General features: G+C 40.0%; 1 protein-coding gene across 2 annotated transcripts in view; it reads right to left on the bottom strand.

The window, feature by feature from the left end:
- Thsd7b (thrombospondin type 1 domain containing 7B) overlaps window positions 1-23,649 on the bottom strand; it is an 831,070-nt gene that overhangs the window by 485,854 nt on the left and 321,567 nt on the right. For both annotated transcript variants that reach the window (XM_052736826.1, XM_052736827.1), the window contains exon 5: window positions 11,064-11,233. In XM_052736826.1, the coding sequence (XP_052592786.1) occupies window positions 11,064-11,233 (170 nt within the window). The remainder of the gene's footprint in view (window positions 1-11,063; window positions 11,234-23,649) is intronic.

Below are 23,649 nucleotides of genomic sequence, written 5' to 3'. Positions count from 1 at the left end.
TGATGTTCAAAATAGGATTACAAGAGTATGCCAAGATTTTTCGAGAAGTCTTATATCTGACATGAAAAGATGAGCAAAATGCATTGACCTGTAAATGGGTCTAAAATGTACTGTACAACTCCCCTCTACAAAGGATAAAAGAGAAGCCAGGCAGAGGTAACACGCTGAGCTTCAGAATTCTGAGAGTGAGCAGACTGATGTGTGGAATTTAGTCAACATATCTTTTAAGGTTTTATTCTGTCTCAAACTTGTTGGAAACTGAGTAAAAAATAATTATCTTTCTCTCTATAAAAGGTTACAGATCTTTGAGGATCTTTGACAGAATTATCGCCACAGGCATTTCCTACAGGGTCATGAGGAAAAGCCATGTGGCTTTCATAAGATATTAAGAGTCAACCAGCAAATGGGAATCACAGTCTTAGCTTAAAGCAATTAGAGTTAAGGAAGTCATTGAAGTCATTAAAAGCTTTGATGCTGATGCCACTATCTCCACATCCCCCCCACCCCACCTAAAGGGATTTTCACTGGAATAAGTCCTCCTGGGAGCCCCTGTGGTTCCTGAGGCTTCCTTCCAATCCAAAGAATTTGAATAGTTGCCGAATTTAGCTGGGAAGAAATTAGACTGGCGAGTAAATTAGTGTGATGGAAAAAAGCTTTAAGTTGGGAGAAAACGTATACTTTATAGGAACATTCACTTTTCCTGCCAGGGTAAAGTGTAGGAAATTACATGTGGTGTTAGAAGTTGAAGGCTTGAGGATTGGGTCTCCAACTCTAATAAGTCAGGAAGGTTTCAATTTCTGCGATCTTCAGTTTCTGCGTCTCACAAGTATTAGATTACGTCAGTCTTTCCTACTTTTCCCTACTAGTGAAAATAAAGTGAAACGTTCTCATTTCCAGGTCCCAGACTAGGATCACAGAATTAGAAGAAAATCCATTAGAAGAAGCTCAGAAAGCAATGGACTTAGTATCAGAGGACTAATTTATTGTTTTAGAAAAATGATTCTTCGTAATTCTTGATAAATGGATGATTAAATTGCTTCTGTCCCAAGACCCCATTTCCTTAAAGCTTATTTTATTTAGTACTTCGCCTTAACGTAAGGAGATATATGAAAATTAGTATTAAATCAATAAATGATTAGAGTTTGTTTTAATGATGCTCTCAATCTTAAAAATGATGGATGTGGTTGTAACTACAGGCAGATCAGAGTAGGATGCCCAGAATCCTATCAGCCTCTCAGCTCATCCTACCTCGCAGGAAGGAGAAGTTCAAGTCTAGCACATGAGAAAACTCTGCAGCATTCCCAATCCATCCCCTTCAATCAAAGAAGCTGTGGCAGAAAACAAGGCAAGTGTGATACATACAAAAATTATCTTTATAGGACAATTTCATCTCCATACTCCATATATCACCTTCTCCCATAGGATGGGAACAAGTACATTTCTCTATCCCTAACCTTTAAAGGGGCAAAGTTGAAGTCAGTCAGGTAATAATTCACCTGCTCAAGGTGAGAATCATTGTGGACAATACAGAACAAAGTTAGAATTGCATTCTCCCGACCCCCAATACAGTACTTCTTCCTACTCACTTCCCTGAAATCAAGAAACTGATCCCATTATCTCTGTTTTTGTACACCAGAAGTCCATAGTGCCCAGATGTGCTTTGAGTAATAGGGAGCAGGTGTCATTCCAAGGGGCCAAGACGCACACTCCCCCTTAGATGACCAGAGACGACTCGGGATGTGCATCTGATGCATCAGAAAGTGAACCCCTCAACACAGCTGACACTAAATATCTGTAAGTGATACAGAAAACAAAAGCCAGAAGAGAGGAGACATAACAGATGATATAGCTGTAGGAAGCAACATTTCAGATAGCTTCTCTTTAGGGTAAGAGCCAGGACCATTCAACACTATTTAGTAAAAAGAACAAAAACCCAGGCTAGGAACACAGTTCAGTGGTAGAGCACTTGCCAAGCACTATGAGAGCCTGGATCAGTCTCTGTCACTTTGAAAGTAAATAACTATTATAATAAATCAATTTCATAACCTTAACTTTTCAGAGACCAAATATCCAATTATCTGACTTTCTTAAAATTAGAAGTGATTCAAATTCTAGTTTTTTTCCTTTTAAAATATTTGTACATATCCTAGTAGTTTAGAGCACATATTCTGAAAACATACCACAAAAATTAAAAAAAAATACTCAGCTTATTTACCCTACATATTATGAAATAAAAATTTCAAATTCCTTAGATCATCTTTTCTCACCTATCTCCTTCTATAAAATACTTAAGGAAAAATGTCTTCTTGTTGTGATCTCAGAAGGAAGTCATCCATCCATCATTGCAGACTTGAGCTTGTCTGAAGTAGATTCCAGTATGTTAGTCTTACAGGTCAGTAATGATGTTGGAATCATTTTGCATAATATCTCAAGAATTTTTACAGCAGAACTCTGTTAAACATTTATCACATAAAATTTTCTCATGCTTAGGAACTGTACACTAATACCTTATAATACCCATTTGATTTTCTCTGAATCTTGTTATTTCTCTATGTAACAATATCCAAAGCAGAATTCTCTAATTTTCCAAATAAATTTAATCGTATAGTGTAACTATAATAATTGCACAAATGTGAACACTACAAAGTAATATGTCTACTGAAATACTCCATACACAAGGCTGCTTTCAGTCAATCTAAGATTTTGGGAGATATGGAAACTGTGTTGTTTCATATAGTAGAGACAGCCCTTCCTAGTTATAATTTGAAAACAACGATATTATTTATGATATGCAATTAATAGTTCCATTTTCATACAGAGCAATATTAATGTCTATGTATGTGCATGTATGTGTGTGTGTGTGCGTGTGCGTGTGTGCGTGTGTGTGTGTGTGTGTGAGCATATTTTTTGTATTATGAGGAAGCAAAGCCTAATAGGTATGTCATATACAATTCAGCAATTGTTTTGTTCAGAGATACTGACAGCTTGAGTCTCAGACTTTTTTTTCAAAACTGTTAATATAGCAAGTAGCATTGGAACAGAGAACTAATGTCAACTTCTGGGTCAAAGTTAGGTAGTATTTCTTTTAGCCACCCTATAAGAGACCGAGGTTTCTAAAGGAGGTATCCTCTTTTGTCACTATGTATGCAGGTATTATATGCCCTGAATGTGTTTCACTGCTACACCTGGGGTGCAAGAAACTGACATAATAGTGGTATTTCATTAGGTACATTGCTGTGGGCAAATGAACCATCTTTTGTCTCAGGCAAGGAGTCTGATAACTTCTAGCAGTATCTGTGGAAACATCACAGGTTAACATAGTGTTCATAAGGCAGGCGATACCTTAAACTCTTACAGAGATTGATACATGGGTGTGCGACTTGTTCAGAATTAAACTCATAAGCAGCACTTCCTATAATGACCATGCTCAAGTCCTTTAGAATTGTATTCTTTGCTAAGCTTTTCATTTGTGTTCTAAGAAATCCTGGAGATATTTTATGACTGTATGTTTTGATCAGTAATGTGCCAACTCCAAACTCCTTCTCATGCCCTCTTTTATATAAACTGTTGCATGACTCTTCTCACATTGCAGTCTGCAGGCATCTTCAAGTCCAGTCAGATTTGAATGTGATGCCAATTACCCAAATTCCCAGTGCAGTGCCCAGTTTGTTAGCAATAATTTCAGAATGCACCCCGCCATGTGAGAACTCAGTGTAGTGGGCCTTGTGTTAGAGATAAGGAATGACTGCTTACACTCGCCTCATCCTAACAGAAAGACTATCAATAATGTGTCCAATGACTGGGCCAGCCTCTACTGGCTCCTAAATACTTACAATTGCTTCTCTTTGCAGAGAGAACAACTTATATAACTCTATTATTGAAAGAAACTTTCCTGTTAGACCAGATTCTAACTCCAATTTTACAGATGAGGACGCTGAAGCATTTTCATTTTAAAAAGAAAATTTAAAGGCAAAGCCCTTTGCTCTTCTAGGATGTTAATTTAATCTTGCATTTGAAATATGCTTTTTATACACATGAACTATAAGATACCCATGTAATCTGATTTTGTGTTTCTCTCTCAAATTGGCTTTGGTTTTCTCACATCGTGGGTTGATATATTCATCCCCATTCCAAATCTATGGCATGGTGCTTAGCCTGTAGAACTATCTTAATAAATGTATGAGTGATTAATTTTAAAAAATGAATAATTTGTGCTTTTGGAATCTTTCATGGGTTAGGTGCTGTGATGTGATTTTTCTCTTCTTTAAAAACGGATCTTCCTGACAACTCTAATGTTATTTCAATTTTACAGATGAAAGAGCTAGAGAAGCTGGGTGACATCCCCATCATCATACACCTAAGAAATGGGACAGCTCATCCCAAACCTTGCAATTCCTCCCTCAAGCTTAGGCTCTTAATTACTAAGCATTGAGACCTCTGTGCATCCAGAGTATACCAAATAACCAGCTGATCCAAGAGAAGTGTTCTGCTGTTTACATTTAAAAGAAATACCAAATATTCTTTTGTTTCTCAGGATGAATGGAGGAAGTTTGGGTGTGTGGGGTTTTAATCACTCCAAGGTGGCCATAGATTACTTCCTAGAGTCTGTGACTATGTTATGGAATATGATAAGTTATTCAGCCTATGGAAGAGGGAGGATCTAGATAGTTGAATCCCATCTGCAGAGCTATGCATGAAACAGGTGCATTGTCTGCATAAGGATAAGAGAAAAAAATGAACTTCATTAGAAAATACTCAATGACATCAATATAGGAAATAGTGTGAGAAATGGTGAAAGAGAATGACAAATAGAAAAGACAAATTGTATTTCCAGGTATAAATAAATTTACTAGTAGATTGAACATGAGCTAAGGGATCATTGACAGTGAACTACCAAGCCATACACTTATTTTATGAGTCCTTGGAGAAAGAGATAATTGTAGGTCTCTGGGCACAGTAAGAAAATCCCTAAGGATCTGGGAAGACAGTTATAAAGTACAACGTGGGCAGCACCACATTTAAAATATCTATAGATACTGTAACATGTTATCAAGGTCTGAGTTCCAAATTTACAAAGCATTAGGGCAACATGAGCAAAGCTTGTCCAGAGTTTTGTAAATATCATTAAATTCTAAAGAACAGTACGTCTTGGGAGTAATAAGCTCAGGTGTTCTATTGTACAACATGGGGACTACAATTAGTAGTCACCATGCTTAAAAATAGCTAAAAAGAATATAACAGGATTCCCACCATCAAAGCAAATGATGCAGATCCTAAGTATTTTGAGTCACTCATCCCTCAGTCTCTTCGCATATCAAAGCATCGCATTGCATACTAGGCAGACAAACGTGCTAGTTAATAAAGAAGAAAAAGCAGAATCTAAAACAGACCATCAAGGGATAGAGCCATATATTCTACATCGAGACACAGCAGGTCTTGGAACTAGAAAAAAGCATTCAAATGCAGCTGCTTTTCCCAGCTTTTCTCTTGATGTTGGAATTAATTCTTTCTCAAGAGGACCCAAGAAAGTGTCCAGAAGACACGAGGAACCATTTAGCTCTGCCTGAGCACATGGGGATCCTATAAGTGAGTCTTCCCTCCTGAGAGAAGGGTCTAATGAGGAATTAAAACTGGAGCATGGGAAAATGCCCAAGGAGAGTTTGGAAAGAATACTAAAACTTTTCTGTAGGAAATTGGGTACAATAATGGGATGCTTTTACACCATCCCACTTGCTGGGCATTCACATGTTTTAAAAGACTTAAGAAATAGATTTGGAAGCAACAACTTTGTGTCAGAAATTCTGCTGCCAAAAGGAGCCTCACTACTTCATAGCTTGGCACTTAAAACAAACCCAATCTAGCTGACAAAATGAAGTCAAGTGAGAGATTCAACCAAAGATTGCGAATGTATTAGGCTTAGTATGTTTTATTTTCTGACTCTAAAAAGGAACATTTGACTGTTCATTAATGAAGTGCAGGGCTGTGTGGATGAGCAAAATGAAAAGGAAGGTGTCCACAGTTAAAAGAAGTGCCTCCAACTAAACCCAAGAACATAGGCAGGTATTTGCATGCATTTGTTCAAAAAATATCTACTGAGTTCTTATCTACATTTTCCCAGAAAAATATATGCACTGCTGGGATGTCTACTGTGATCACAGAAAGTGTGTTTGCTTGCAAGATTTATGCAAGGTGGAAGAAGGAGAGAGAAGACATTTTAAGAAATAGATGATAACAAAATAAGGGGAAATTGAGATTATAAAAGGAAAGAACAATAATAAATGTGGAGGAAAAGGAAGAGATGCCCCTTGGTCCTCATCTTCCTTCACACTCATATTATATTTCACTTATAGTGATTAATTATTGATTTGTCTCATTCTTTCTTTCAAAGCACAGTCATCAAACCCAATGGCTGATGTTCTTTGGAGAACAGAGTCTGTGTGAGAATTGGTGTTAGTACTTCATTTGGGCAATGAGATGTCATTGAAAAATCTATACTCATATCCGTTCTAGATCCTTGACAATCTCCCTCTTCTGTGATGCTACAAGCTTTGGTTTCAGTAACACATAGCATGAAATTATCAAGTTAGTTGGTCTACTTTTGAAAGAAAAATATGTATACACATACAGGAAGAACATATGCTTTTCTTCTTTACAAAATCAGATTAAGTCAGACCCATGTGTAAGTAAACATGTTTATTTATCTGCAAGCCATTTCTTTTTCCCATGAGCACTGTAAAACATCTCCTTCAGCTACTCTGCATTTTGTTTTCCAGCTCTGTCCTGCTCTCACTTAAATCATGTAAAGTATTTCCTGAGCTAAATAAATTGAGAAATACAAAATGTCAAGAAGTGCCTGATAATTTAATTAGTGATAAAATAGGAGCTCTTCAGTAGTTTTGCTAATCATAGTAATGTAATAAGCACACCCACATCACACTAACATAAGTTTGTTACACTTGATTTAGAAAATCACTAAACTTAGATTTTTAAGTAGCAATCAAACACAGCCAGTAAAAACCAACCCTAATTTAGACTTCCAGTGACCAAGTTGTCTCTCAATATTTAACAATCCTTTTTCCTTTACAAAATGTTTCACATCTTTGGAGAGAATGTTTAAGCCATATTCTCACTTGCATCTTTATCTAGTTCTATTTGTCAAACTATTATCTATCTATCAACCATTCAGCTAAAAAAGCAATCATATGGTCTATGTTTGCCTCTATAATAAAGTAAGGCTTACATAATTATATATATATATATATATATATATATATATATATATATATATATATATATATATAATAAATTGTCACAAGCTTTCTTACTTCCTGTCACTTCTAGAAAACTTGCCTATACTGCCACAGTTGCTTATATCAAGATTATGGTTGGGTAACTTTCTAAGTATTCTCCTTAGGTAAGACATAGATGGAGTCAAACTCAACCCTGGACTACTTGTGTACTTTGAACTCCATAACAATAACCTATGAAAAATGACTTTCAATTCCCAAACACCATCCTGTAGATTATGCATTTGAGATACAAGCAGAGAGAGAAGACAGTCTAATAGAATAGGTCTAATAAGTCCCTGAGACTTGACTCAGGATGCCATCCTTCCTCTCCCCTGCTCCACCTCCTCTCTCTCTTGGTCTCCTTCTCCTCTGTACCATTCTTTTGCTTGTTAGTAAGACATGTCCCCCTGCCTTCATTCACCTCTTCCTTCACTGTCTGGTTCACTAAGGAGTATGGGGTGAGCCTGTTGACTATACTTCTCTTCTCCCCTGCTGACTTCCCCTGCAGCCGTCATCCCAATAACAGGAAAATTCCAAGGAGGAAGTACCATAGAACAATGCACTTATTTCTTTAGGCCTCAACAGGATTCATCAAGTTTTCTGCTCTGAGTTAGCAAAGGCTATTTCATTCAGTTGTCTGTTTCTTCCTTAGCACAAACAAGATAAAATGCTACCCCCTTGTTTAAACAGCCAGGTTGGTTTCTCTCCTCAGGGTAACTGTAAAGGGCAGTCCTAGTACTATATTCATGACGCTTCATTCTCACACTCAAATGAGCTTATTGACTTCAAGACCAATTCCTATAGACAAGTAAAGGGCATTTCTAGCCCTTGACAAGACTGGAGAATATCTTCTCCAATGCCCCCTTAAGAAATAGATCCATCTGTTCAGAACGAACATTATTTATACTTCAAAACATTCCTGGATAGCCAAATAAGTTTGCAAATAGGACTTGACCACTCTGAGAGTTTCTTTAGCATATTGACATTTTAATCTTCTTACAAAGAGCTGAGCATAAAGAATTCATTCTCTGCTTTCAATGCCTAATCATACTATCAAAAATAAAGTCTTAACTCCCAAGTAGTGCAGAAAGCCTCCTTTCCCAACACCTGTAAATTCCCCTACCCCTTTAGTTCTCCTCACAGCAGCTTACAGGCCACCTCAATATACAAGCATCAGTCCCTCTATTCAGTTCCTATGTTCTCTCCACCTACAATGACAACAGAACTCTGACAAGCATTGGCTCCTCCAAGAGGATTACTTTCAGGAAGGTTATCCTTAAATAGTTAAATGGTTTTGACCATATTGTGTTTGCAATGATCACGAGACTTGAAGATACCAAAGCATAATTATGATGTTGCTTTCCTAATGAAAAGATAGGAAAGTCTTGGAGGGATACCTTTGTATAATGACAGCAGCTAGGACATAGACAAAAGTAAAGCTGGTCCATGACAGAATGTTTTTGAAGAAAAAGAAATGTCACCAACTTAAATTTTTTTAAAGGGGCAGGAAATATGGCTTCTATCCAAGCCTGACAGGTTTTATTTGATCCCCCAAACCCAGGTAGTATAAAGACAGAACTGATTCCCAGGCCATGTCCTCTAGGTTATACACAAGCACATTATATACATGCATGTCCATGTACATAAATAAAAAAGCTAATTAATTTATTTTAACTATCTTAAAAAGAAATATCATTAGTTTGGGCATTTATTACTAACTTAGCAGACAACGGCAGAAATAGTTAAATCCTATTTTGACAAGCAGTGACTGTCTTTTACAACAGAAATTCAAATGTCCTCTTGCATTTAATTTGGGCCTAGAAAAAAATTTGTATACCACTGGGCTTGTCAAAGGTTAGATGTGAAGGATAGTTAAAATGAAATAATTTATAAGGAAGGAAAGTAATGGACAAATGCTCCTGCTGGTACACTTGCACTATAGAGCAAAATAAAATCTTTGATAACTGTGACAGAGTAAGTGGGACTCTACCTCGTGCCTTCTGTGTGGTTGTGCCGTATTAGAAAAGAGCTTTCCTTTCTGTATTCAGCTCTGCACAAGAAGACATGGTTGAGTGACACATCAGTGTGTTTGCAGCCCCAGACATCCCTTCCCTCAGAACTGAGGGCTTCTAAAGTGCTCACGGTTTCACATGAACCCAAGTATTAATTCAGAAGTGTGCCCGAGCCTGAGAGAGCATCTTCATTGTTCCATGCTTTATTCAGATGGGACTCTATCAGTGTGAACATCTCTTCTTCGTTTGCTCTTTCATTGTGTAGTATCTATTCTTCAGGGCTAAAATATTGTCTCCACAAGTTTTTCCTAATTGTAATCCCCCCGCCCAATCTAGTTTGCTTTCTGTTGCTATGATTAAAAAAAAAAAAAAAACTCTTGTTTAGTAGGCTAAAATTTCTAGATCATAATCCAATCATAAGGGAAGGAATTCAGGGCATGAACTTAAGAAGCAAGAATTGAAAGAAAAACCATGGAGGATGCTGCTCTCTAGCTAAGGACCACCTGTGTAGGATAGTGCTGTCCACAATGGGCTGACCCTTCTACATCGATCATCAATCAAGACACTTTCACAGATGTGCGCAGAGTTTAACCTGATCAAGGCCATTCATCAATTGAAGTTCATAATCTCTTTCCAGGTGACTCTAGGTTGTGTCAAGTTGATAATAAAGAATGTCTAGGACATTGCCCATTATGCAAATTTCCATTAACAAAGCTAGAAATATGGTTGAAGAAACTTTGGAAATAGATTCATTAAAAAGAAGATCATTATGCTTTATAGAAGAAACTTTAGGAAGATGAAATTTGAATAGGAGATACAAAGTCAAAGCAGAGAATAGGTAGGTCATAGACACTCAAGTCTTTGTCTCTGAAGCTCCTTAAATTGCAGTCATGAGTAAAAGGGAAGAAGGCAGGAGATGAGAAAGAAGCATCCTCAATATTTGAAAGGATAATCTGGAGTTTTTAATCTAAATGCTGCATTTTCCAAGTTCAGAAGAGTTATGATAGTCTTGTTTTCTCCTGAAACACAAAGTATGTATGTAGGTTGTCCATTTTCATAATTGTATTTAGAGAGAAAAACAATTGCTATTTTTAAGCAGCACTATCCCAAAAGGTGATCATTTAAGTTCAGAGCCATAGACCTTCTAGAACTCTGGGACTTGTCACAAGGTGTATCTAGCAGGAAAAGCTTTACATAATAAAAGTCACACATTACCATAATAAGAAAGTTTGAATCCAATCTTCCTGACCAAAGTACCCAGAAATTCCACATTTTCAAGTTCATCACACTGGTAGAGGATCCATTCAGCCTCAATTTTCTAAGCAGCTGATAGAAGCCACAGGTTCTTCTAGAGGACCAGCGTTGTCCTCCACTCTTTTTTATTAAGTCAATAAATGTGCATAAATTTGAGCAGTTGATGTTTGCTGAGTGAGGCAAAAATCACTCTCTTTTGACTGGCTACTGATATGCTGCCCATGCCCCAGTGATTGGTGCCCTGCCTATGTGCATAGAAGTACTAGTTGAACTTTAGGGAGGTAGTATCCAAAAAGCAGGACATGAAGTTGGGAGAGCAATGGAACTCAGGGTACTTGGGGTAGTTGAGGATAGGCAATAGTGAATAGATAGGATAGAAATAATACGCATAAAAATTTCAAAAACTAAACAAATATTTGTTTCCAAGTTAAGAAAAATACTAGCAGCAGTGCTGGGGTGGGTTCTCCTTCCAGCCAGCAGTGCCCTGTGCCAGGAGCTGGTTGCCTACCTTCCTTGGTCCTTGGTGTGATGGTTGCTGGTAGACTCTGGGCACAGTACACCTCCCGGGTCTGGATCCCACCACCACACACTGGTCCTGTGTCATGCCAAAGTGGGTCCTGTTGCTCCAGAAGAAGAGAGACTTGGCATTCCCTCCATTCAGAGGTTCTCCAGGAATACCTATGTGGTTTGATTTGTTTGAAAGAAGAAGAGGCAATGAGGAAAGTATCCAGATCTGAAGAAAGCAGGCAATGACATCGAACATGCACAAAAATCTCTTTCTCACTGTGGAGAAAAAAGTCTCCTGGCTTTGGATTACTAAATCTCTGTTATTTCCCAGAGAAATGCACACTTGTCCATTGTGTCAACAGAGAGCACAAAGTGACTGGACTGAAGGAAGGCAAATAAGGCAAGTGGTGAGTGTTTAAGGCAAGCTGTGGATGTGTAAGGCAAGCTGTGGGTGTGTAAGGCAAGCTGTGGGTGTCTCAGCATGAAGTGCAAGAGAGAGAAGAATTAGAGGGATGATCTGCAAACACAATATGGCAGCTGAAATTGTCATTGAGAGTTACCAGACAGACTTCCAGATGACTATATGCAAGTTAGCTTTCTTTTTCAGTTAGCAGAGGAATGTATACTCTTGTGGACATTTTTGTTCCTAATAGAGCAAATTGGTCTCTAACATCTCAATCATGATGTAGAAATCATTTTCTCCCCATTTAACGCCTTGACACTGGGATAAAGCAATTAAGATGAATTCATTAAAATGTGTGTTACATGTTTATTAAAATGTGTTAACACTGTGTATGTCACTCTGTTTAGTCAACAAATATTTTTCAACACAAGCAGCATGCAGTTATTTAAACTGACTTAGAAATGTGTCTTCCTGGTTTATAATTAATTGGTGAAGAAACATATCAAAACTAAAGTAGTAAAATACAATAGAGTTTATACGCAATTTACAGAAAACAAAACTTTCACAATCATACCTGGGTTAACATCATCAGACATAATTTCCTTTTGTGGGTTATTACAGCGTTATTCAAGCCCAAATCATTAATATGACTCACAGCATCCTCATACATACACACAGACTCATTACCTTCTGGAATAACAAAGAAAACCTGAGAACATGCTCAGATGTGAGGAAAGATTTCTCAGCTATGTGATTGCTTACAATAAAAGTAAAATATAGTAATTATTATATGTCACCAAGTCTGTGGTTTTTCAGAAACAAGAGTGAAATTTCAGAAACAAGAGTGAAACAAGAGTGAAATCAAGCAGTAAATATGCAAATATCTAAAAATCTTGATAACGATCAAACCCTTTGCAGCGAATGTTATCATTCTAAAAAGCTGGAAAGCATGGGGTCATTAGTCTGCATGAAGCTCATTGTCAGATGAAGATGCAGACAATCCATCCAGACTTGTTGCAACACGATTTTTCTCCCTTACCTTCACTACTTCATTTCCACATGATTTCCCCAGGCTTAAAGATTTGTGGACAAGGGACTACTGTGGAGACAGTTCAGCTGTATAAGTGTTAGAACATGACCTCAGATGCCCAGATCTCAGGTATGCACCCTGGCTGATTATGGAGAAAAATAGGACCCCTGGAGTTTTCTGGCCAGCCAGTTTAAATGAATACATGAGCTTCAGAATTAGTAAAATCTCAAAACACAAGGTGGAGAGAAATTAAGGAAAATACCTCCTATCAACCTCTGGTCTCCACATTCATACACATGTACATGTACACTCACATGCACACAAACTTACATGGACACGTGCACACCACACAAAGTAGTATATACAAATATATGTACAACATACACAAAGGAGTAGGGATTTGTGACAAGGAAGGAATTTGAGGTCCCAAAGTCAAATCTTCCTCCTTACAGGTGAACATAAACAACATTCTTCTAATTCCTGGGCAGCAGAAAGATAGAGAGCAGGTCAGGTCTCCCCAGAGCATGAGACAGCACTTCTTCAAAGGAATAACTATAAAGCAACCCATCCCCTGCAGCTGGTTTTCCTGGTCCTGCCTGCCCCACGGTCAGGCAAATCTCTCTCACCCACCAGTCCTGCAGTTGCTCAGACCCAAGCAAACACACAGAGACTTATATTACTTATAAACTGTATGGCTGTGGCAGGCTTCTTGTTATCTAGTTCTTATATCTTAAATTAACCCATTTACCTTGCCACGTGACTCGTGGCTTACCGGTGTCTTACATCATACTTCTCATCGCGGTGGCTGGCAGCGTCTCTCTGCCTCAGCCTTCCACTTCCCAGAATTCTCTACTCTCCTTGTCCCACCTATACTTCCTGCCTGGCTACTGGCCAATCAGCACTTTATTTTTTCAATCAATCATCCACAGCAATCCCCAACTTCTCAACCCATTCCCTAGGGTCACATAAGTAAAGGACTTGGCTCTGTGCTGTGGGACACAGGGAGCTCTGTTGGATATCAAAGCGAAGTGAGGTTGGTGACTGACTGTAGGACTCGATGGTTACTCAACTCTTCACCTTCAAGTGCTCTTCCTTTTTGACTCTGCTAAAGAAGTCTCTCTGCCTACTAAGGAGCTAGCTACAGCAGCTGACTCTGAACCAGTAAGACCACTGTGTGTAGTATGCACTGGGGTGTTGATCATGGTCTTCTTAAGAATCTCACCAACGTGACCTGAATAGGAACCTTGCTACTTATTAGTCCTTCAACTTGATCAACTTGATTTCCAGTTCTATTTTCTCATTCATAAGATGCAAGTAATCAACCAAACACTGAATTTGGCATATAATGAAAGTTAATCCTCTTTCTAATTTTTTTTCACATCCCCCACACACATATTTCTCTTTTTACTCGAGACAGGGGCAAATGTATTCCAGACTTGCTCTGAACTCACACTTGTTGTATAGCTGAGGATAACCTTGAGTTTCTGATCCTCTTATCCCTATTTCCAGACTACTCCAGTTATAGCTATCTACCATTACACCTGGTTTATGTAGTGCTGGTGACTGAACCTAGGGCTTCACACATGATAGGCAAACACTTTACCAATTGAGCTACATCCCTATTCCTCTGTCTCTTTATATCCTCCTCTGTGTATTCGTCCATTGCTGCCTCACCACACACACACACACACACACACACACACACACACACACACACACACACTTATTCATGGGGGTTTCATTGATAGCTATACATTTGGTCTTACCTAGCACTGTACCCTGCATGCTCCAACACTGTCCTGCCAGATAAGATGTTCCCTCCTAGGAAACAGTAGTGTGACTGTTGGAGGGGTATCCAATTGCTCTCTGGTTGGATTTGAAGCCTACCACAGGAGGGACTTCATGCCTGGCACTATAAATCTGGTCAATAACCCATGGCTCAGGTGGTCACGGTTTCTAGGGGGAACCTATTGCTGTTGTTTTACTAAATGTTCATGTTATCCAACTGCCTTATAACTATTCATGGTTTTTGTTTGTTTGTTTGTTTTGGTAACTATTCATGTTTGTATCCATAGATTTGTGCTGCTGGTAAGGGAAGTTTATTTAACAATGGGCAGTGGTTAGCTCAGAGACTAGTCAAAGTAATAAGAACAAGAAGGTGTGAGTGGTTAGCCATAGACTGAACATCTAGATCAACCACTTTAAACCTAAAGTTCAAGAAAAATTGGGGAACAGAGGGCAGAAAGAATGCTAGAATCAGAGGCTGGGGAAGAGTGCTTTCCTCCTGGCCATGACATGGCTGTTGCACATATAACTCAAAGCCACTGTGGTTACTGACACCAGATCTGTGCAAGATCAAGCTAGTTCCAATTTCAGGGTAGATGGGGAAGTGGCTCCCAATGCTCCCCTGCAAGCTGAGGGGTCACTGGTAGTGGATGGCTGCTGAGAGAGGGAGAGCGCCCTTTCATCAGGGCTGTGGCCACTGGCAGGTGCTACTCCCCACCGGTCAGTGGCACATGCACAGGCATACAGACAGCACTATAACTATGTGGATTGTATTTAAGAAAAAGACAGAAACGGAGATGGAGGGAGTTGTCCTGGAGATACCTAAAAGGAACTGGAAGGGAAGTGTGAGGTGGATATGACTAAGGTACATTTTATAGATGTTTATAATTATCAAAGAGTAAATTTCAAAATGTTTTTAAATTCTAAAAAGTCCTAGATTGGATATTTCTTAATGACACATTCTTCTTATTCCAGCAAACAAAGTGTTGAAAAGAGCATGGAGAACAGTTTAGCACCATGGCAAGTCAAACAGGGAACAGGTTACCTGGTACAAACCGCTTTTTCAATTATTTTTTCACAACTCTGTAATAATTATTAATAGATTTTGGAAGTCATTGTGAAGAAAAATGAAAAGGAAAGTTTAATGACTATGGTTTCACATAAAGAAACAAAAATCTCTGTTGGTAGCTCATTAACCAGAGAGGCCCAAATTCTGTTCACTGGCAAGTGACAAAAGTCTCTAAAGAAAAACGGGGCATTTACTGCTATCACTATTGTTTCCCATCCCTGAGAAAATACCAACTCAGCAAGAGGCCAAGAAAACGGCAGACCAGGAAAGGGCTTCTGCTCCTTTTTAAATACAGGTCATTACATAGTCTTTGCTCATCTCTTTTAACTTCATGTTTTCCAAAAGCCTCAGCTAGGTTTAGTCACAAATCACCCAGCAGCCATGAAAACTGAGCGCCCTGAACTCCACCAACCTAAGAGAGAGAGTGTCTCTAGGATCTGACAGAATAAGAAATCAAAGGGGTGCGCTCAGCTAAACGTTACTCCCTCGCTGCTTCAGAAGTGTTTATGGTGGGAGGCCGAGGCAAATGCTGGCTCCCTCGCCTGCGACATTCTCTCTAATGGCTGAGTCTGTGTCAGTGACCAGGCTTTGCAAACCTCTGCTTCTAAGTTCAGTGCCATTCAACACATCTCATTCTGCCTTCCTGCTCAGGAGGGGAATGTGAAGTCTTAGAAACCAGAGTCCTCTGTCCTCTGGGGAAGCAACACTCTCAAAGTGGCTCTGGAAATGCCTCCAGTGGAGTAGATGGACACCAAAGGAAAGAAAGGAGTGGATTTCCATGCCTCCTACCTTGGCATGTGTATAGAATCAATTTGCTTTTGCCTGACAGTTTGGCTCAAGAGAACAAACATGGCATTAATTTATTTGGGCTGTTATGGGGTCAGGTAAGTGGTAAGGTAGGATTCAGAGGGAGTTTTGTTTGACTCTGTAGTTACAGTGAATGGAAAAGCCACCAAATCCACTCTAGTAAAACTGAATCCTAGCTTAATAAAAACAGGAGCTCTGTCCAGCCTAGATATTGCAAGAACCAGCAAGTACTGGTACACAGTGGAGGGATTGGATCCTGGGCTGAAAAAAATAACAACAAAACCCCCCACATACCCTCCATTGGTTCATGCGATACTGTCAGTGATGCCTGTCCAATAACACTTCTCAATATCAAGATATTTACCAAACCTTTGTTTTAGAATTAGACTATTATAGCTTTGAAGGGTTAAATTTCAACCCCTTGGAGAGATGAAAGGGGAAGGGAATGAAAGTCAAGCAACCGACTCTGTGAAAATTCAAATCATCATTCACAGTTCCCAAAGACAAGTTTCTAAAAGGAGAGGGAGTGATTTTTTTTCTAGAAAACCCTGAAATCAAATTCCTCCCATTGCTCCCTTGTCAGTTCTTTTTGGTAAATCAACCATCTACTCCTGGGGTCACGACCTTGGGGTCCCTGATGTTAGTGAGTGAGTACACCTCCAGTCATGTTAAAACCCCCACCTACTCAAGGAGGGAAATGTTAGGACTCCAAATATGCATTATGCTCATGGAAGACACCTCTTAAAACAGATGTGGGTGAATGTAAGACCATGTACCAGAGACTGAAGCCAGAAAATACCTGCCAAGCAGACCCCACCAGCAACAGAGATAGGCCTGCTCAGATAGGAAGCTCATCTCCAGCTCATGGTGTGTTTACGCACCCTCTCCTCAGCAATGGCATTCTGACTTCCAACTCTGTGTGTGCTATAAGTGACTTTAGACACCAGGGAGTGTGACAGACTCCAAGACCCAGGGAAGATACCCACCTTCCAGTGGGATAGGCAGACATTAGAGTTTCCGTATCTAACGCGGCATCAGGCCAGCAGAAAAGAGAGACGGACAGAAAGAAAGCCTCACCAAGGAAGACCTGAGTCCTGAGTGAAAAGAGGCAGAGAGCAGAGGACCAAGTAGGCATCAGTGTTCTACCAGGCCAGGGAACATGTTCAAAAGTCAAGTTGGAAGTAGGCTTGGCCTTTAAGAAACACTCAGAGGCCACTGCAGTAGGAGACATGCTCTATGCCTTAGAGTCAAAGGGCAGAGACCCAAAAGCAGGCTACACAGAGAACTTTGCAGGCTAGTGTAAGGTTGATGATTTCCCAAAGGCAATAAGAAATTATGGGAAGTTGGGGGGTGGCAGTGGCAACAAAATGAAATAATTTAAGTGTTAAAAGAATCACTCAGGAGGGGAGTGAAGAATGTGGGTAGGTAGGGAATGGAGAGATGAGGGAGAAATCTTTGTAAGCCCAGGGTAGCTAAACTGCAGAGGTCCTGGTGAGTGTGGAGAGAAGCAATTGCATTCTAGATGGACTTTGAAGGTGGAAACAACTTTCTAATAGATTAAGAGCAGGATGGAAAAGAAAAGGAAGAGTAATGAATGGTTGATGCTTTTCTTCCGTACCCAATATATAAATAGTATAATTCCTTGGCACTGACTCCACAGAGGATAGAGCTCCACAAGGATGTTAAAATTCCAGATACCAGGGAGGCACAGCCGTGCATTCTAACTGAGCAATTCAGGCATTTTCTGTTTACATTATAGAACCTATTTTCTGAACCTATGAACTCATGCCTGAAATCTATTACCCATTGGTGGTCAATCAGTATATCTGCATTAGATATAAATGTTAAGATTTGAGATGCTATCATTCTCAGGTGCTATACACAGCCTAAATAACAGTATAATAATAATAACAACAACAACAACACCCAAAGTAAAATAACAACATTATGGGCCTGGAGAGTCAGTTCAGTGGTTAAGAGCACTTGCTGCTTTTGCAGAAGATTCAAGTTCAGTTCCCAGCGCCTATGTCAGGCAGCTCACAACCACCTGAAGCTATAGCTCCAAGAGATCCAGCATCCTCTTCTGGCCTCCATGACACCTGCACAAAATGCACATATGCACCCCCTCACACACACATGCATGCACATAATTAAAAATGAAAATATATCCTAAAGCTAACAATAAAAGGGGAACATGAAACTGGGAAGCTAAGGAGCAATGGGGGTAAAAGGGAAAGTTGGAGGGAGGCAGGATGGATGGCTATGATCGATATGAATTGTATAAATTTCAAATAATCAAAATATTAACTATTGTTAAAGATACTAAGGTCAATCTTCGAAGTGTGGAAACACATTTCTCATAAAAATGTAAGTGACAAAAATCAAGGTTAGGACAGGGCAACTTGAAGTCCTGGAATTAAATAACTCTGTCAGCTTGACTTTCAGAGTAATGTCCAATTTAAGGAATTCTATAACTAAACCTATCCCCTACATTGAGAGACAAAGGAAGGGGAAGTTTAAAATTCTCTTTCTTTGGGCAGTAAGTACAGCTCTCCTAAATGAGCAAAGCCAAAATTAGAAATGAAGAAGTGTTCGGTGACAATTCTTTAAAGAGCTCCATCCTACCAAGGTGTCATAAAGTGATTCTAACAGCCACAAGACACCAGCTCCATGGCAGCCTCTGCCCTTCTGAATCTAAGCTTTGACACTTTAATAAGGCTCAGGGCTGTGTAAAGCATGGGCTTCCTCTCTCCCTCTTCGAACAGATGAAACGTGAAGCCAAGAACATGGGATAGAATCTTAAGTGATTTGATGATGACAGATTGATAGAATAATTGCATTAGCTAACGGTCATGTTTTGATTGAGTACATATAGATTTGCAAACACTCCTGGAATTGAAACCCCAGTGAAAGGTATTCAAATTAAATGTGTGTGTGTATTAAAAATCAGGGCTCTGCAGCGTGACTAATTTATGATAATGTCTGTTGTCCTTTGAAAGTTGTAAATACACTTGGAAAAGAATTAACTTGTCTTTTTTTTTTTTTTTTTGGTCAAACAGACCATCAGCATAAGGGAACTGGTCAAGCCTTTATACATTTTATGCTCTAGTAATTTTTTATTGGATAGAGTGGGCTATTGATTATGGAAAGCTACTCTGAAGTGCAAGGCTCTCTGCTTCTCAGCAGATGGCTTTGCTAGCCAAACTCCACATATGTATTATTAATAGACTTCTATCGCTATGCACAGCACTTAACAGTACGTTAACTTCCTTACACTAACTGGGGAACAAATCTTCCGTCCAGAAGGACTCATGAAACCACATTTACCAGTAACAGATAGATCCAATAAAAAAGGTGCCAATGTCCTGAGGAAATAATTTCAAATTCTTAGAAAACTTGTTTCATTTCTGAAACAGATTCTCCATAGTGTTCCAGGGTTCCAGGGTAAGGCTCCTTTACTTCTCAATTGCTGTAGAAATCTGTTTAATTTAAACAACTGAAACAATGCCTTCTTAAAGAACCCATTCATCTATCTGACAACACTTTATCGAGCTTATATTATGTGTAGGGTATTGGGTGCAATGAGAGAAATCAATGGGGAGAAGATTTAAAGGATGTGATTGGTGATGTGTGTTAGAAGCCAGTTGTGACCAAATCCAGACTGTGATCTCACTCCTTGCCCTATCTGGGCTAACATTTACAGCCATCACAATCTAGAAAATCAGGCGTGCACTGAGCAGAGACTATCTGAGACCGGGTAAGCTCTCTATCTATAGTCATCAGATCATCTTGATTGCACTCATTTCAGATGCCTTTTACAAAAATGCCTTTCATTGCTTCATGCACATTATACAATTACTGTATGCATGCAATAAAGTATACATGCAAATTATTGGTCTCTATCTGGCACTTGAGTAGAAAGACAGTTTTACTATCTTTCACCCAGTGTTTACTGAGCATTGAATATGAGTCAAACACTCTTCTAGGAACCTCACTCTTGGAAGGGAGGGAGGGAAGGAGGGAAGGTGGGAAGAAGGTAGGGCCTACCTGTGTGTGAGAACATCTTGCTAAACACTCATAGACAATGTGGGAATACTATCCTGTTTGGGAGAACATATTACGCTAAATTTGGATGACTACATCAACATTTTCTGTTTCTTCCTTTCTGAATTATCCACTAATTAACCTCATGAAAGATTGAAATAGGTTTTGAGGGGAAATTGCCCCAAAAGCACTTTTTTATTTTGCATTAGGCAAAGAAAAAATAAAATAACAGCCAGACCAGGTTTTTTCCCATATTTTTCCTAGCATTCTGGCAGGCTCCAACAGTCATCCCCCAAATTCTCCAGAGTTTACTCAAGGAAAAAATTATTTTATCTAGAAAAATCTAAAATTGAGCTCAGCGTTTCAATGAAATGTTAAGGAGATTCAGGCTTATCTCTGGACTTGTGTAACAAGCTGATCAAAAGGGAATGTAGGAGCCTGGAAATGTCTCTTAGCATGAGTTTGCCCAGACAGACTTCAGGCCAAGGGTTTCTAGCCTATCCATAATAAGGATAAATGTACACATGCCAGCAATGAGGAAGGAAGGGAGGGTTAACAGAACCATCTATTCAGCGCCAGTCCGGAGTATTGAAACTACATTTAATAAATTGGCTTTTCTCTGTGGTAATGTTGCATAGTCTAGGGGATACCATTAGCCACGCAGCTTCTGCCTTGAAATTTTCTGAAGAGATTTACTCTGCATTGGTCATTGTCACCATCTAATAGTACTGCCTGCTATCCAATTTCAAACTTGAAATGATGATGTAAGAGGTCGAACAGCCATTTTCATATGAAAAATTGTCTCCCACCCACAGGTGATAGTAGTTGCTGGCAGGAGGTGTCATTTCTAACAAAGATGTCTGCAGGTGGTGACTCTTTATCAACATTCTTGTGTGATTATTACAAGCTCTTCCACTAGCCTGGGGATCTCTTTATAGCTGCTTCAGAATATGTGGGTGTCTTGTTGTAGTTCTTTGACCAGAGGAGCTTAGCATATGACAGGCCCCTCCCTGTCCTTTGCATTTAAGGCTGTAGTAAACAAGGCTGCCTCTTCTTGCACAGTCCTTGAAAGCTTGGGCATGTGGGTCTAATGCTTTGGAAGTTAACTGGTGCATAGGAAGCAACCAAGCTCCTAGACGTTTTTGTTTGCTTGTTTTACTTTTACTGATTCTTTGTAGGTTTTCGTACCATGCATTTCTATCCCACTTATCTCCCTGTGCCCTCTGTCCTTGTATGTACTCCCCTAGAAAAACAAAATCAAATTTAAAAGAAAAACCAAAAACCAAACCAAACAAAAATAAAACCAAAACCCAAAACAAACAAACAAGATGAATCTTGTTGTGGAAGCTGCAGTGAGACTGGTTGAGACACAGTTTACCCTTCAGTCTGATCATCGTTGTTTGCAAGTGTTCATTACCACAAGTCCTTGTTCTGGCTCAAGGTCTCTGGTTTCTGCTACAACACCAATAATGTGCTTTCACTGGGGCTCCTCTTGGATATTCTGCTGTCCTGTGTCATGGAGATCCTGCTGTTTTAGATCTGGAGGTTTATCCCCTTCACATGCTCCAACAGTTCATAGATTCAATAGATCTATTGGAGTGGCTACCTCACAGCCCTGGTTCTGTGCCTGGGTAATAGGTTGCTTGGTCAGCTCCCTAGCTTTTCTTCATTGTCACTACCCAGATGAGCTCTGCAGCACTGCCTAGGCTAGTTCACCCAATGCAGCCTACAGCAAGGAGCCAGGCCAGTTCTCCTGCTCTGTGGCCCTCAGATTCAGGTCCCCTTACTCATATCGTCAGGGCCAGCTCGACTGTTTTGCCCAGGCAAGATGCAGGGCTCTCTCTCCTGATTGCTGTAGGGGGAATCTGAAGGGGTGGTGAGGTCAACTCTCCTTGTCTCACACCCTCAGGACTGGCTTACCTTCGACCCTGACAACAGGGTCAGCTCTAGCGCACTGCCCGGGGCGGGGGCACAGGGCCTGCTCTCCTGTGTGGTGTAGCTGGTGAGGGACAGGGCTGTTTCTCTCACTCTCGTGACCCCAGGGCCAGCTTTCTCACTTACTGCAGGTGGTAATGGGTAAGGGGGTGGTGTCTTTCTCTCATCCATGTCACCAAATGGCCGATGAGGGTGGATGGGGTCAGCTCTCCTGCTCTCAAGCCTTCAGGGTTGGCTCACCTGTGTCCCAGACCACAAGGTCAGCTCTAGTGTGTCTCCCAGGTGAGGTGCATGCCTATGGTGAAGGGTGGGGCCATCTTTCTCAAGTGTGGGGTTGAGCTCTCCCCTGAGGGGTAGGGCCAGCTCTCCAGCTGCAATATCCAGTCGGGAACAGGACCAGGCAACCCAGGGCCAGTGAAGGGTGGGGCTAGCTCAGCACAGCATAGTTCCAATGATCCCTGTGCTAATACCTGCCACGGTCCTGCGCGTTTTTATGCATTGCATATCTTTTAGTGTCTAAGGACAGAAACTGATACCCAGTAGTAGAGGAAAACCCCAAAGAACTCAAGGTCATGGTAAAAAGGAGACCCATGTCTCTACCATGCTTATCACCCAGGGTGAGTATGTTTAGTGTTATGCTAAAGCTGGTAGAGACACACATAATTACTTACAGGCTGTGTCATGTTGGAGAAGGGAGTTTCTTGGGCTGATCTTGAGTCTGTGTCAAAAGCACACCCCTGAGATGAGCTTAAGTGTGCACAATGCTAACTCTTACTCAGTTCTAAAATGTCCTTATAAGCACAACAGGACTAGACCTATTTCTTTTCAGATTAAGTCACGCAATTTCCAACATGTTCTCATTCTCAGGAGTATCTTAAAACTGGCCCCTCTTACTTACACTTATTCCCACACCCTGGTGCCAAGGACTGACTCGATGGTCACAGCTGTAGTGAGTCAGCTGAGCCCAGCTAGTGAGGCATCCTCAACACTACTATGGGGAAAATACCTGTTTGCAGGGACTAAATCTCTCCTCCATCACATGCCTTTCTTGTCCCCTAATTTCCCAAGTGGTTATTCAAGTTCATTAAATAATATCCCCAACCTAAATAGCCCTTGTTCAAATAAAATTTTTCTACTAACACTATTTAATTCAGTAAGCAGTGCTGACCAAGCTCACCACAGCATTCCACAGGTTTCTCTCTTTACCTAAATATTTTATTTTTAACAACTCAGCCACCAAAAAACAAATATATAATTTACTGTATGTTTTTCCTTTGTTACTGAAGTGTGTTTCCATGAAGGGAGGGGCTTTTGTCTATTGTGCTCTCTGAAGTCTCTCTAGCATTTAACCCCATGCTTGGCACAGAACAAGAACTCTGCTTATTTATTTCATGATCAAACACATTTTCCATAGAAAAGACAGAGAAAGAGTACAGCCAAATCACAACGTGAGGGTTTAATCAAAGCAACGTGAAGACTCACAGAACCATGCATTTTCCTGCTATGGGGAAATG

Source organism: Peromyscus californicus, unplaced genomic scaffold (assembly GCF_007827085.1).
Source record: "Peromyscus californicus insignis strain IS unplaced genomic scaffold, ASM782708v3 Scaffold_14__1_contigs__length_90479793_seg_2, whole genome shotgun sequence".
Lineage (NCBI taxonomy): Eukaryota > Metazoa > Chordata > Mammalia > Rodentia > Cricetidae > Peromyscus > Peromyscus californicus.
The sequence above is the reverse complement of the archived record's forward strand: the minus strand, read 5'-3'. Positions and strand labels throughout refer to the sequence as shown.